This window comes from Cervus canadensis, chromosome 2 (assembly GCF_019320065.1).
Source record: "Cervus canadensis isolate Bull #8, Minnesota chromosome 2, ASM1932006v1, whole genome shotgun sequence".
NCBI lineage: Eukaryota > Metazoa > Chordata > Mammalia > Artiodactyla > Cervidae > Cervus > Cervus canadensis.
In genome coordinates, this window is record NC_057387.1 from 79,528,888 (window position 1) to 79,545,149 (window position 16,262).

General features: G+C 39.4%; 2 protein-coding genes across 7 annotated transcripts in view; one reads left to right on the top strand and one right to left on the bottom strand.

Annotated features, from left to right (window-relative positions):
- PATJ (PATJ crumbs cell polarity complex component) overlaps positions 1 to 3,443 on the bottom strand; it is a 361,174-nt gene extending 357,731 nt beyond the window's left edge. For 3 of the 6 annotated variants that reach the window (XM_043461136.1, XM_043461135.1, XM_043461132.1), the window contains exon 1: positions 3,236 to 3,440. The gene's annotated coding sequence lies outside the window, so the exon portion shown is untranslated. Of the gene's footprint in view, positions 1 to 3,235 lie in introns of all 6 variants that reach the window. The other 3 variants (XM_043461134.1, XM_043461133.1, XM_043461137.1) reach the window with 2 other exon arrangements.
- A 7,703-nt stretch (positions 3,444 to 11,146) lies between these two features.
- Positions 11,147 to 16,262, top strand: part of TM2D1 (TM2 domain containing 1) — a 46,838-nt gene continuing 41,722 nt past the window's right edge. Inside the window, exons 1-2 of the mRNA XM_043461139.1 lie at positions 11,147 to 11,333; positions 13,558 to 13,631. Of these exons, the coding sequence (XP_043317074.1) occupies positions 11,176 to 11,333; positions 13,558 to 13,631 (232 nt within the window). The 5' untranslated portion in view covers positions 11,147 to 11,175. The remainder of the gene's footprint in view (positions 11,334 to 13,557; positions 13,632 to 16,262) is intronic.

The following is a 16,262-nucleotide window of genomic DNA, read 5'->3' on the forward strand; positions in this document are numbered from 1 at the left end:
AAGAAACAAGTAAAAGTAATTTAAATAATATATTTAATTGTCATTGTCATTTAGTTGCTAAGTCATGTCTGACTCTGCAACTTCATGGACTGCAGCCTGGCAGGCTCCTCTGTCCATGGGATTTCCCAGGCAAGAATACTGGAGTGGGTTGCCATTTCCTTCTCCAGGTTATCTTAATTATCCTAATATATATAAATTATCATTTCAATATGTAAATAATATTAAAACTAAGGCATTTAGGTTTTTTACACTGTCTTCAAAATTTGATGTCTATTTATACTTACAGTCTATTTATATATTTCAACCCCAACTAGCCCTATTTCAAGTGCTTAGTCACAAAAGCAAGTGGCTAACCATGCTGTCAGTGCAGTTTTAACCTAGGCTTTTTCAGAAAGATCTCTGTATAGTGTTTTTAGCAAAGACTTTTATCAGCTAATACAGCCTCGACACCTTTTATCAAAGTAACTGTCAGAATGAGGGAGCATCCCTCGTGGCTCAGCAGCAAAGAATTCACCTGCAATGCGGGAGACGCGGGTTCGATCCCTGGGTTGGGAAGATCCCCCGGAGGAAAGAATGGCAACCCATTGCAGGATTCTTGCCAGGAAAATTCCATGGACAGAGGAGCCTAGCAGGCTTCAGCCCACTGGGTCGCAAAGGGTTGGGAGTGACCAAAGCATTGAGCAGAGCAGATCAGAATGAGACCACTTTAAAACTAGAGTTCTTTTTTTTTTTTAGTGCTTCTAAATAACTTTATTTTTTTTTCCATTTATTTTTATTAGTTGGAGGCTAATTACTTTATAATATTGTAGTGGTTTCTCCCAATAAAAACAACAAACTCCTTCATTCTATCAGAATTCAACATCTCAGTGGATGAGCAAAAAGAGGGAGAAGAATGTCTTATGGTTTACAAGACACATTCTTGAACATTATTTCACTTCAACCTCCCCAAACTCAGTGAGGTAGATTATTTACAAATGGGAAAACAGGAGCAGAGTCAAGTGACTTGTCAAGAGTTATATGGTAGGTGGACTTAATTCGCTGTCTACAAACTCTGCAGGCTACACAGTTGTGCAAACACAAAAACTAAGCAGGTCTTTTTCATTTTTCTCTCTCCATTAGCACCAGAACCTAGAATGAATGCTTTTTAAAAAGGCATCCAAATCTACTCAAAAGCATCTGAATGGGGTGGGGACGGGGAGGGGTGGGTATGGCAAACAGCAATGGTCAAGGGATCTCAAAAATTAAGGTGGAATAGACCTGTTTCTCAAAAAGTTTATTCTACTACCAAGGTGAGCAAAATCTTGAGTAAACAAATTAAACCCACTTTAGTTTCCCCAACCTAATGTATTTTTGTTAAAGTTTAACAAAGCAGAGATAGACTGCTTGGTTGTTTAGTTAAAGGATAATTATTAAGTGTTCTTAAATACAAATGCAATTACAAGGTCTACTGAATGCTGAGCCACTAAGAATCACAAGGTTCTAAAAGGTGAATTCATCATGGGAAAATACACAGATTTTTCTTTTAAAGAATACTCAATGATAGGCAAGATACCATAATGTTATTAGTGGTTACTTTCAATGGTAGGTGTGTTTGTGTGTGCTTTTAGTTCCTTTCCTGAAAATTATCTCCATTTTTTCTACAATAACTACATTAACTTTATAAACTATAAGGGGCTTCCCCTGTGGCTCAGCTGGTAAAGAATCCACCTGCAATGCGGGAGACCTGGGTTCAATCCCTGGGTTGGGAAGATCCCCTGAAGAAGGGAAAGACTGCCCACTCCAGGATTCTGGCCTGGACATGACAGTGACTTTCACTTTCACTTTCATAGTTATACAAACTATTAATACACGACCAGAACTTATTAAAGCATGTTTAAACACAAATGAGGGCTTAATATAATTTATTTCCAACTTTAAACACAGCCATTATTCTGATATACCAAGCTCACCTTATGTAGCCCTTAATAGGATCTCAATTAGAGAAGGGCAAATTTCTTTAGAATACAGTTTATAAATTCTATATGTAAAGAACCATCCAGTTCTGTTACTTATTTTCTTATTATTTTAAATTTTGAACAATTCTTATAAAGATGGTTTGGGGCCTAGAAACAGACAAACTCACTATAGCTAAAAGTCGCTACCTTGCCTAACTTTTTCAGATGCTGTAAAACGAACCGATTTTAGTTTTTACCTTCACTCCTCCCTAGCTTTTCCTTTCAAAAGCTTTGAGCAAATAAATTGACAGCCAGTAGGATCTTAGACTGCCTACAAGTGGTATTAACATACTCGGTGTAACAGACGTCTTTATTTTCTAGGTCTCCAGAAGTCTTCTCAGCTCTTTTAAGAAACATTTGTTTATTGCACACCTACCAATGGCCAGACTCTGAACGCAGCTGAGAAGGTCCTTAAAGGCCACCCTCTCAATCGCGCAGACAAACCAGTAAACAACTAATTCAAATCCAAAGTGATAAGAGCCATCTGGAGATATGACAAACTGCCAAGACAACACTTCAGGGGGAGATTAATTCGGCTTGCTAGGTGTCCCTGGAGGGTTGAGATGCTTGGAGGAGAAGGGGAAAGGATGTGAAAATGCTTTGCTGAGCTTGACTTAGAGCAGGAATCCTGCGATTTCCCCAAAGGCTGCAGGCAGAGCGCTCTCCGCCTGGTCCTTCCCACCTAAAGAGTGAGGCTAGCAGAGCCTAGGCCTGACCGTCGGCCTGGGAAGTCGGCTACGTGACCACCAGCAACCAGATGGGGACCTGGGCACCCCGTCCTCCGGGACCCCGAGCAGGCCACCACCTGTTCACTCCTTTCACCGTCACCAGTTGGGGCGACTCTGCCCAGCTCTCGGGGCGAAGCGCAGGCACCCATTTGGGTGCAAAATTTGGTCCCGGCCTCTCCCGGTACAGACCAGGGCCGAGATTTGAGGGCCGCCAGGGCGCGGCGGGGCGGCTGCGCGGCCCGCGGCCTCCGGCGAGCCCAGCACCGAGGGGCGGGGATCACCGTGGGGTCCCAGCGCCCCATGCAGGAGGACGGCACTCCGCGCCCTCCGCGGCCTGGCCGAGCGCCCAGCGGCGCCCAGGGTCTCCCGTGCCCACTCTTCCCGGACGACTGACGGAGAGCGCGCCGGGACAGGGCGGGAGGCTCCGGACGCGGGGAGAGCGGCCCCGTCCGGTTCGAGGCGCGGGGTCCCCGCGGCGCAGCGCGCGTCTGCCCGGCTGGCCCCCCGCTTTACCTGATCGAGCGGAGGCGCCGGTGGGAGCCCGGAGCTGGCGGGCGGGCAGGTTCGGCGTCAGCCCTCCCTCACCTGGGCGGAAGTGAGAAGCCCCGGGCGACCTCACCTGGCAGGCCCTCCCCTCTGTCCTGCCCTCCCCGGCCGGGGCGGGGCGCCGAGGTGGCGCGGGAGGGGCGGGAGGGCGAGTCTGGGGCTGCAGGCGGCCGACTCGCGGGGTAGCGCAGGGGCGTGAGCTTCTCTACTTTCTGCAGGTGAAGTTCTGCTGGGCGAGGGAGTGCTAAGGAGCCAGAAAAAGGTGGGATCTGCGGGCCAAGAGGGTAGACGAAAAGCCAAGTGGTGGGGAGATCTGGTTGGACCGGTGTGGGAAGGCTGGGCTGAGAGGAGACCTGAAACCAAGGAAACTAAAGAAGGACATTGATGAAAGGATTTGGTCCAATCTGCGTGGTCCCTCTCTGTACCTCTTCTTCCCCGTTCTGTCATCTCTCCTTGTGTCTTCATCTGTTGACCCAACGTAAAATTCTAAGTATAACTGAGGTTATTTTTTTCTCATTTAGTTGAGGAAAGAAACCAGTGTAGCTGTATTTGCCTGCGATATGCTGAGCGCTAGCTTGTTCGTCACCTCACTGGCCCTGTGAAAAAACCGACGAAGAAACCGCACCTACAGATTAGGTAGTTTGCCCAAAATTGGGGACCCAGATTGGATCTTCTGACTCTAAGTCAAGTGTTTATTTCCCTATACGTTTTTAAGCTTTTTATTCTTGATACCATAACTTGACTTGGAGAAATACTGTGTAAAATCTAAAAGAGCTTTATTCCACTCTCACTAATGCAACTAACTAAAATTTTGATTCTTCAGTTATTTGTTCATTAAAGAAATCTAGTATTTGTTAAGCAGTGTATGTTAACTGTATGTTAACTATGGGAACACCCCTCCTCAAGGAATATAAAAGACAACCGCAATTGTAAGAACAATCTTTACAAGATCATACACTTGGCACTTCACAGTGTTACCATTAGTTTTTTTATTGTTTTTTGTTTTGTTTTGTTTTTAGAAAAATATCACTTGTCAGGCCTGGTAAAAAGATACCCAATTTCAGCATGGCCTCTGCCTCTTAAGAAGAAACAAACTACTTTTTTTTTTGGGGGGGGGGGCGCATATAATTGCTTTACAATGTTGGGTTAGTGCAACAAGGTGAATCAGCTGTTGTGTATACACACATTCCCTCCTTCGTGAGCCTCCTTCCCACCCCAGCCCCATCCCACCCCTCTAGGTCATCAAAGAGCACCCAGCTGAGTTCCCATGCTATGCAGCAGCTTTCCACTAGCTATCTATTTTACACATGATAGTTTATATATATATATTAATGCTGCATGCCTGTGTGCATGCCAAATCACTTCAGTTGTATCCAACTCTTTGCGACCCCATGGACTGTAGTCCGCCAGGCTCCTCTGTCCATGGAATTTTCCAGGCAAGAATACTGGAGTGGGTTGCCATTTCCTTCTCCATTTATGTATATGACTCAGAGTTTTTGTTGTTGTTTTACCTCTGAGAACTCTCAAGAGTATCTTATTGATAGAATGATGACGATGAGCACAATTTTTAAGAATATATCTCTGAAGTCAGAAGATCTGAGTTTAAATCCTGATTCCACCATTTCCTAAAATATGTGACTTTGACAAGTTGCTTAAAAATTCTAAATCCTGTTAGTGAAATTTTGGTAACAGTGTTTTTACTTTACATGGTATTTTTGAAAGTTGAATGAAGAAATTACATGTCTTGCATACACCTGGCACATAGAAAGTGCTCAATAAATAAAGCAGCACATAGATGGTGTGAACATGACAGATACATGTGACAGCAAGGACAAAGCCAAGGAGTAGGAGTAAATAAAGTGAGGCCAGAGCAGATGGTGGAGGGCCCGAACATATTACAGAGAACTTTAAGTTATAAGACTTCATCCTTCATCTCTAAGAAATTAAAGAACCACTGAAAAGTTTTGAATAGGATTTTTATTTTTTACTTTTTATAAAACATTTGATTGGTGTTTATTTAATTTTTAAAAATGCTTTATTTCTTTAGAGCAGTTTTAGGATGTAAATTGAACAGATTTCTCATGTACCCCCTTTCCCCACACATTCATAGCTCCCCTCTTTATCAACATCCCCCTCCAGAGTGGTATATCTGTTACAACTGATGAATCTATATTATCACATAATCACCCAAAGTACATGGTTTACATTATGGCTCACTCTTGGTATTGTACAGTCTATGGATTTCGACAAATGTATAATGTATTTACCATTATAATACCATGCAGAACACTTTCACAGTCCTAAAAATCCTCTGTGCTCTGCCTATGCATCCCCCAGCCCCCACCCCAGTGCTGCCTTCAGCTCCTGGCAACCACTGACCTTTTAATTGTCTCCACAGTTGGACTATAAAGAAGACTGAGCGCTGAAGAATTGATGCTTTCAAACTGTGGAATTGGAGAAGACTCCTGAGAGTCCCTTGGACTGCAAAGAAATCAAACCAGTCAATCCTAAAGGAAATCAATCCTGAATATTCATTGGAAGGACTGATGCTGAAGCTGCAGCTCCACTACTTTGGTCACCCGATGCGAAGAGCACACTCATTGGAAAAGACTGATACTGGGAAAGACTGGAGGTAGGAGAAGGGGACAAGAGGACGAGATGGTTGGATGGCATCATCGACTCAGTGGACATGAGTTTGTGAAAGCTCCGGAAGACGGTGAAGGAAGGGAAGCCTGGCGTGCTATACCCCATAGGGTCGAAAAGACTCAGACACAACTGAGCAACTGAACAACAACAATAATTTCATCATTTCCAGAATGTCGGGTAGTTGGAATCATACAGTATGTAGCCTTTTCAGGTTGGCTATTTAGTAACATGCATTTAAGGTTTTTCCATGTCTCTTCATGGCTTAATAGCTTAGCACTGAATAATATTCAATTTTCTGGATGGACCATAGATTATGTATCTGTTCACCTACTGAAGGACATCTTATGCTTCTAAGTTTGGGCAATTATGAATAAAACTGCTCTCAGTATGTCTATGGGTTTTTTGTCTGGAGAAATATTTTCAACTCCTTTGGGTAAAATCCAAGGAACTTAAATAAAATTTTGATTATGATAGAGGTTTTGTGTTTTCTTAAGTGAAAGATTAATCTGGAGGCAGTGTGAAACATGGGTTGACAAAGTTGGGGAGAAGGCCTGGAATCAAAAAGAGGAAGGAAAAAGGCATTATAGCAAGGTACATAGAAAATGATGAATACCTGAAACAGGATGAGAATATAGAATTAGAAAAAAAATGAGATCCAGTGGTAAGGACTCAGCATTTCCACTGCAGGAGGCAAAAGTTCAATCCCTAGTCAGGGAACATGCCTCATGGTATGACGGGGAAAAAAAGGAACAGTTAAAAGTATCAGTTGCGTACTGATTAGATAAAGGGATTAAAGAAGAAAAAGGAAAAAATTGAAGTGCAAAAATGATCCTAAGCTCGAAACCTAATAAAAGAGATACTGGTGGTGAAACTTACTTAATAGAAAAGCCAGTTTATTCTGTTTTGTTTTATTGAGAAGTATGACTCTGATAAAGTCAGTATTACAGCCTACATTTGACATTCAAGATGAAATATACTTGGCATAGAGTATACCTTATTAAGTGATGAGTCAAAGTTAATTTAATTGGATGGTGGGCAGTTAGACTGGTGCATCAAAGAGAAGACACAGAAGTACTTGAGAGCATGGATGTAGAAAATTCCTAAAGATGTGAAAAGACCAGGTATTATAAATTTATCACAAGAGAAAAAAAAATGCCCATCTTACATAAAAAAGAAATTTTGGGAGAGTAATGATCTTTTATCTCAATGATTCTGTTCTAATCATTGAAATAGGAATCAGATTGCTCTGGGCAAAAGTATGTGTTAATCTAATTAGGTGTATACTAGAATTTTAGGAATGAAAAGATCCAATGTTGCTGAGCCCTTGAATTCCAGAGGAAGCTTTGCTTCAGGCTTCACTGGTAATCCTCTTTCCCAATGTTTCTACATAGCAATTTCCATATTGGGCTGTGCTGTTCATGTCCTTTACTTTCTGCAGAATGTCCAAAGAAATCTATAGAATTTTTATGTGACAAAGAAATTTTGCATTGAAAACATGCCTAAGTTTGAGATTTAATAACCCTTTTACTAAAATTAGACAATGTAGTAATCCTATGATCAGAGACTATACTTGCAAAAATGTAAAGTAACGTATTTTACTGAGTCATGAGAAAATAGATTAAAGTACAGTTAGAAGAGAGAGTAGACTATAATCAAATCAAGAAAGTTAAGAAAGTAAAGTATTTTACTTTCATGGGAAGAGTTTTGTTCTTTTCAGTTTGTATATTGTGGGGGAGAACAAAGATAATCACTAGAATCATAAAAATAGATTTTGTAATAGGATTAACAAAGCACAAGCATTTTAAAACAGTTAATTGTTCAAAATCTATATGAAAAATAACACAAATATCAGCAATATTCCTGCAGTCATCAGGAGAATATCTAATTTTGTCATAATTTCAATAAACTCAAGTTAGAAAGATGCTTCCTTTCACCTTCTGATTTTCTTTATATAGTATTTTGAAAATTGATTCAGAATTTTTTTTTTTGACCAAGCCACTGGCTTCTGTGATTTTAGTTCCCCAACCACAGATTGAATCCAGGCTCTATGCAGTAAGAACAGAGTCCTAACCCCTGGACCATGAGGAAATTCCCCAGAACTTTTTGAAAGTAGTCAAAATGCAAAGTCACAATCTTTTGTCATCAGATACTATGTATAACAGACATTCCAATCTTTATCCTTGAATTTTATCTGATCCTTGGCCCCAGCCCCTTTCCGAAATTTCATCACAGGATGAGGTTGCGGGATGGTGGTGAGCTGTATATTATACATACTATTGGTAATTTTCTAAACGCAGTGTTAATGGTTAATTTTCTTGGCTGTACATTTTTAGGTGGTCATGTATTCTACGAAGAAACAACCCTGTTCCCCCAGTTTGGCCTTGATTTTGAATTATTTTGATGCCAGTGGCAAAATATTGCATTCCCAGAACTCTTTGGGAGTTATCTTATCAAAACCCTCTACTACTACAATAACTAGTACATGCTTCTTTTGTAGCAATTACCAAACTATTTTAACTATTTGTCCTTCCCCCCAGTAAACACAAAGTGTTTAATTACTGGATTCTTGTCTATTTTTTTTCCCTCTGTAGGGCCTTGTCTTATGCTGGATACAAGTAAATGTTTGATAAATATCTTTATGGAGGAGAAGGAGGGACAGAGAGAAAAGAAAAGAAGGAAAGAAGTAAGGGAGGGAGGAAGGAAAGAACAAAGGAAAGGAGGACAGGAGAGAGTGAGGGAGAGAGGGAGGAAAAGGGGGAAAAGGAAAGTGTAAGTCCAATTAAAAAAGGAAGTTTAAAATTTGAACTAGTAACTTTCAAATTCCTTATCATTTAAGTCTTTAGGCATACATGTTTTAATTTTTAAAACAGTATAGTAATGCTGCAAAATTGGTTTAAGAAAAACTTTAAATGTAGTTATAATACTAAGGTATTATTGCAAATGGTTTCATCTCTTCTCATTCAAAAATGACCTATCTTGTAATACATTATCTCCAGGTTGTCAAAGTGTGGTCTCTGAGGCAGTAATATCAACATCACTTGTCAGCTGATTAGAAATGCAAATTATCATGCCACATCCTAGATCTAGGCTTCAGCAGTACATAAACCTGGGTTTAGAGGTGGCGAACAAACAAGCGATCAAATTGCCAACATTCGCTGGATCATACAGAAAGCAATATAATTCCAGAAAAACATCTACTTCTGTTTCATTAACTGCACTAAAGCCTTTGACTGTGTGGATCACAACAAACTGTGGAAACTTCTTAAAGAGATTAGAATATAAGACCACCTTACCTGTCTCCTGAGAAACCTGTATGCAGGTCAAGAAGCAGCAGTTAGAACCAGATATGAAACAACAGACTAGTTCAAAGGAGTATGTAAAGGCTGTATATTGTCACCCTGCTGATTTAACTTCTATGCAGAGTATATCATGCAAAATGCCAGGCTGGATGAATCACAAACTGGAATCAAGAATGCCAGGAGAAACATCAATAGCCTCAGATATGCAGATGATACCATTCTAATGGCAGAAAACGAAGAAGAATCAAAGAGCCTCTTGATGAGGGTAAAAGAGGAAAGTGAAAAAGCTGGTTTAAAACTCAACTTCAAAAAACTAAGATCATGACATCTAGTCCCATCACTTCATGGAAAATAGAAGGGGAAAAAGTAGAAACAGTGACAGGTTTTATTTTGGCGAGGTGGGGGTGGGGGTCCAAAATCACTCTGGACAGTGAATGCAATCATGAAATTAAAACATGTTTGCTCCTTGGAAGAAAAGCTATGACAGACCTAGATAGCATATCAAAAGCAGAGACATCACCTTGTCACCAAATGTCCATATAGTCAAAGCTATTTTTTTTTTCAGTAGCCATGTAGAGATGTGAGAGTTGGACCAAAAAGAAGGCTGAGTGCCTAAGAATTGATGCTTTTGAACTGTGGTGCTAGAGAAGACTCTTGCGAGTCCCTTGGACTGTAAGGAGATTCAACTAGTCAATCCTAAAGGAAATCAATCCTGAGTATTCATTGAAGGACTGATGTGGAAACTGAAGCTCCAATATTTTGTCCACCTGATGCAAAGAGCCAACTCATTGGAAAAGACCCCGATGCTGGGAAAGATTGAGGGCAGGAGGAAAAGAGGGCAACAGAGGATGAGATGGTTGATTAGCATTACCTACTCAGCGGACATGAGTTTGAGCAAACTTCGGAAGATGGGGAAGGACAGGGAGGACTGGCTTGCTGCAGTCCACGGGGTCGAAAACAGTCAGACTTGACTTGGCAACTGAACAACAATACTAGATCTTCAGAGTCAGAAACTGAGATGGGCCCAGCCATCTGCATTTCTTTGGCGATACTGATGCTTCTTAAAGTTTGAGAACCACTGCACATCACAACTAGTCAAAATTAGTCCTGCTGTTGATGAAGAGGCACCACTCAGACTCAAATGTTTTCAGGTTAGAGAAAAATGATTAAATTATCACTTTAAAAAAAAGTACACAGTTTGTTCAGTATAAAAGATAACCCCACTACAGAACTTTTCAGAATACATGGAAATTTAGAAAGATAAGGAAAAAACCCTCCAACTCTTCACTTAGTCATAAACCCATTGGTCTCTTATTTTAGGCCCTTTCCCTCACCTAAATGTTCGCTGTAAAAATAAAGTTGTGAAAATAATTAAAAATTTTAAAACATAAAAAAACCCCAAGATATGAAATTTGTTTAAAAAAGAAAAGTATAATATTTATTTTTGTTAATCAAAGTCCTCAAGATTTACTCGTAGCAGCCTTCCGAAAGAGGCCATCTAAGAGCACACATTCTGAAATCAGGCAAACATCAGTTCTATTCCAACTGAGTAACTAAACTCAACACGCTCTTCAGCGCCTTTGAGTTTGGTTCGTTATCTGTAAACCCAAATCCTACCAGACTAACAGAGATGCTTGTAAAGTGTTTATCAAATCGCCCGGCGCCGCCGGTACTTTTGCAGATAGAAAAGTCACAGCAAGATTAGCTTGGGAGTCAGCAGTGCACGGAGGACAGCTGGTTCTCCAAGTGAGAAGCCTTCCTGCTTCTCAAAAAAAAAAAAAAAGCTTCCGGCTTTTCAAAGACCAATGGAAGCTCTCCAAAGTAATTCCGCAGGCCTAGGGGAAGGACCTGCCTCTAACAGATGCACTGTCCCTTTAAGAGCCTCCCTCCCTCTACTAGACTCCTGGTTAGGCCTAGGCGTAGGCGGAACCGGAAGTTGTAGGGAAGGCGCCGGTCCCCAGCATGGCGGCCGCCTGTCCCTGCCGGCTGATTGCTCCCGAGACTGCTGCCACCCGGCTCCTGGGTGTCCTGTGGTTCGTGTCAGTCACCACGGGACCTTGGGGAGCTGCCGCCGGAGGCGGCGAAGAAACACTTAAGTGCGAGGACCTCAAACTTGGACAATATCCTCTGTGAGGAGCACCCCGTGGGGGTGAGGTAGATTTGGAGTCGAAAGTGGATAGGAACCCTCTGGTCGGGCTAGGGTTGTGCTGAAGGGAACGGTGACCTGTGACCTCTGATGACCGAAGGGGCCCGGGGCGGGGAGTGCAGAGAGATGTGGGGGTGAGAGCACAGAGGCTCGCCTGTGAGATTTCCTTGGAATTTTACTGATCGTTGGCTCTTCTTTTGATCCACCTTTCTTTCTTTCTTTCATTTTTTTAGTCAGTGGATTTGTTTGTTCAACAAACACGTAGATACTGAAGTTTGTCAGGTCATGTTTTTAGGCATTAGAATTAAGTTAAAAGATAGACCCGATTCTGGAAATTTGCCGATTTAGGGGGAGACAAGATCCCCTGGAGGAGGGCAGGGCATCTCAATCTCCTTGAAATCCCAGACTGTATTGGGGCAAATTCCTGCTCCCCTTTGTGACCGATTTGAGTTTTGAGCTTGGGGATCGCTAAGAGTCCCACACGACTTAGCGACTGAACAATGAAAATGAACAGTGGTACCAACTGAAAGGTGTGTTGTGCTAAATTAAGACCAGTAAGTCACTTAGAACAGTGCCTGGCACATAGTAGGGGCTATATGTGTTTAGCTCTCATGTGTTTACTGATGAGAAAACTGAGGCTGGAGGAGTTAAATAGATCTGTTCATTGTCATGGCTCTGATAAAGGGAGGAGGAATATGAAATGGGAGTTACATTCAAATCAAACTAGGTACTTTTGTATAAAATTAGATAATTTCATACAAATTGTAGAACAGAAAAATTAAGAACAGAAGCCAGAGATGCAAAAAAGATTCTTTGAGAGGAAATCTTAAAATTAAGAAAATTCTATTGTATAGTATTTTTATGTGAGTTGAGAGGCCACCGTTACTAAATTTTTACAGAATATCTCTAATTTGCTGATTACTGTTATGCTAGGAGTTTGAGAATCACTGACCTGGTAAGTTGAGTCCTTTTTTTTTTTTTTGGCAAAAATGTCGCAGTGATTTTTTTTTTTCTAATTAAATAATTGGGCAGTATGAAGACTTGTGCTTTAAAAAAATTTTTTTTAATCATCATTTTTTAAAACTTGAATTAATTTGTATTTTTGGCTGCGCTGGGTCTTTGTTGCTGCTCTCTGGCTTTCTTTAGTTGCGCTGTGAGGGCTTCTCATTGTGGTGCCTTCTCTTGTCATGGAGTGTGGGCTCAAGGTGCAAGGGCTTGGTTGCTCTGCAACATATGGAATCTTCTTGGACCAGGGATCAAATCCATGTCCCCTGCAGTGGCAGACAGAATCTTAACCACTGGACTATTAGGAAAGTCCGAGTTGTGCTTTTTGAACTTTAGAAGTGACTGAGCATACAAGATGATGTGAACTGGAAAATGTTATTCCTGGCACAAAGATGAGATTTCCAATAACGGTTCATAAACCCGAAGCAGGTGTCAAAGTCTGTCTACAGAGACATGTTGTGAATACCTTACTTACCTCATGTTTGTGTCAATAAAATATTCAGGGAGCAGAAAAGCACCACCCCCTCCGCCTCGTGCCCCGAGTGTTGTAAACATCTATTAGAGAATCAATATTATATGTTTCCAAAAGCTTAAAACCCTGTTGGGAAGATCATGTAGACCCACCTAAAATAACCATCTTCCTTGCAGTATGATGGAATTTACCTTTGGCTTGGAATCAGGAAATGTGATATTACTACCTATCACTTAATCCACTTTGCATAAGTCACTCAGAGTTTGAGCCCCCATTTGTTCAGTAATGTGGAAATAATAGTATCCCATGTCACAGGGCTATTTGTGTTGCATGAAATTATATGTATGGTAATACTTGGGCCCTGTGAATAATTTCATCAGACATCTGGAAACTGATTTGTTTTTTTTTTCAACCTGAAGTTCTCTCATAATACTTTGGTGGAGATTTTTACTTTCATTTTTTCTTTGTGCTTAAACCCTGACTGATATTCTTTAAGGATGGCACCCTCTGCTAGAGCTTTTAATGTACTTTTCCTTAAATAAATTAATGTTCAGATACTATTTAATGACACTGAAAGTGTATCTGTGCTTGTGCTTCTTGACCTGGACAAGCTAACATCCTCTCTTTACATGTAATTATAAACATAAATATATGACATATTAAAGGCAAGATGATAACATTTTGTATTGGAATGTTGTTTATATTTCCTTAACTTTTCTACATATATTTGTAAAGATCCAAAAATAAATGATGCTACACAAGAACCAGTTAATTGTACAAACTACACAGCTTATGGTAAGACTTCCAGAAACATGTTTTTTTTTTTAATTGTTTTTAAAACATTATTTCATAGATGAATGTGTGATTGCTAAAAGTAATTAATAAATGTGTTTTTTCTGGAGTTACTTCATCCTTCTGTTTCCAGAGCAACTTAATATTGGAGAACAGCTATGGGTTGTTAATAGTTAAAAAAAAAAAATCTTATTCTTAAATAATTATATAAATTGAGAAATTTTTTATTTTCATTCTTTTTTTTTTTAAAGCTTTTGGAATCAGTTTATATAGCTTTCTTGATGCCTTGTATTTATCATGGTGTGTTTTATAAAGATGCCTCTTTAGATTTTTAATTACTTAGAAAGAACTTGAAAGGAGACTTACAGTTCAGTAATGTGCAGCGAGGAGCTGGTAATATATCACCCATATCTTGCACTTGTAAAATATACTTAGGTACATCCTAAGTATGAAAACAATATGATAAGGATTTTAAGTGCACATCAGTATTTTATTAGCAAGATGGTTTGATAGTGCATAACACCCTCAACCTAATGATGTGGCGGAGCTTCTGTTATTCCAAAAAGTATTTAATGCCAGATAAAGATTAATAAGTTGTTTTGTTTAGCCTTTTCTTCTGAAGGGTTATATGTTGGAAAGGAGGTAGATAGATGTATGCTGGAGCTATTTGGATTTGGCATTCATATCTGGCATGGTACATAATTTGGTTAATACCTAGTAATATCTACTATTTAATATCTAGTATTATCTTGAGAAAAGAACACTTACTGAATATATACTGATTGTTTTATTGTTTAGATGGGAAATAAGGTAATGATTGATGTTTTCTTTATAAATGAAAGCTACTAAACAGACTCATGGAAATGAGATTAAAGTGATTTTTTACTGCAAAAAGCTTTGTTTTTATAAAGTATCTTATAGTCAAATAATTGACTTCTTGATTATGACTTTGTATACATTTTAAAAAGATCTCATCTTTTTATCTCTTCACATCTTGACACTGTTAACCCCATTCTGATAAGCAAAGAGATTTGAAAGTAAGTTGCGTTCAACTTTTATAGCAGATATTTTGCTAGTATTCTGGAGTAATGAAATTTATCATATAAACAGTAATAGGTAATATGTATATATGATTTTTATAGTAAATATTGCTGAATATGTGTACATTTATTTAATTAGGATATGTTAGACTTAAAGGAATTTTGCACATAGTCCCCTCCTTTTTAACTTGCTTTATAAGTATACACTGACTTTCCTGTGTAGAGTTCAGTCTTATAGTGTGCTCTCAGAATGGAGAATATTGTTGACATACATAAAGAAGAATCAGCTCTCAGATATCCAACCACTTATATGATATAGGTTGGAAGTCTTTGAATACTATTGTGACTTGGGTAACATTAAACTAGGAATGAGGCAGCCTGCTATCTCATGCCTTTTCTAGTCTGCAGATTTCCTTGTAGGTATGAAGATTTTGAAGGAAATTATTCTAAAAAGGAAATTTAGAATAAATTTTGAAGGAAATTACAACTAAAAAGAATAGTTTCTGACCAAAAAGAGCTCTGCCCTCGGTTAGGTGTCTCTTTTGTAAAATAAGTTTGAATCCACTTAAGTATTATCACTAAGTAAGTTTATAAACAAATACAAAATCAAATTATCAGATTGCTAGGAAATATAAAAGGACTTAGAGGTGTTATGGTCCTGTCATGGCCTGTCAGGTAAGTAATCATAGATGATGTAAATGGAGAGCTGCAGAGAAATAAAAGGAAGGCTTTCTATATAAGGGAATGGTATGGTTATTTATTTGGAGGGAATAAACCATAAGTGCCTAACAATCTGGGAACACATATATAAAATGTTCTAAATCAATAAATAAATGACTTTAGGTTGTTATTATGATTTTTAAAAGAAAGTTTCTGAGACAAACATGACTCACCAGGCTTCTACATATGACTGTATAATTTATGCATAACACAAAAGTGTTCAGCCAAAATCTGGGATAGGTTCTACCAGCCTGTCCCTATCAGGAAGCTATGTTTGTCCACAGGATGCTTTTTTTAAAATTTCCTTTTTAAAACATGAAAAGAGTAGTGGAGTGGCTGTGAATTATTTCTGAGTCCTGACCTGCGAGGATATCAAAATGACCCTTGAAACATGCTGCTTCTGTTTTATTCATTGAGTGTATGATAGACTCACAGAATCTTTAAACTAAATTTAATTTTCTTAAGCTATACTTTTTGGTAAGGAATTAGTGGATGGAATGTTTTACAGAGAGGGAAGTTTAGGAGTATAGAGTAAGAATTGGGACCAAAGGCAAAGGAGATTCAATTATAACAGTAAACTATCATGGTCTTTAAATGGTTGTCAGTTAGCCCAATACCCGTTAACAAGCATCTTTATTTTTTGAGAAATTGTTTGTAATAAATAGTTTAATAATTAAATGGATCAAAACAAAAGTGAAAATTTATATTATAAACTATCTGTTATTGTTCTTTGGTCGTTATGCTTGACTCTGTGACCCCATGGACTGCAGCATGCCAGGCTTTGCTGTCCTTCACCGTCTCCTAGAGTTTGCTCAAACTCCTGTCCATTGAGTCTGTGATGCTATCCAGTGATCTCATCCTCTGTCGCCCTTTT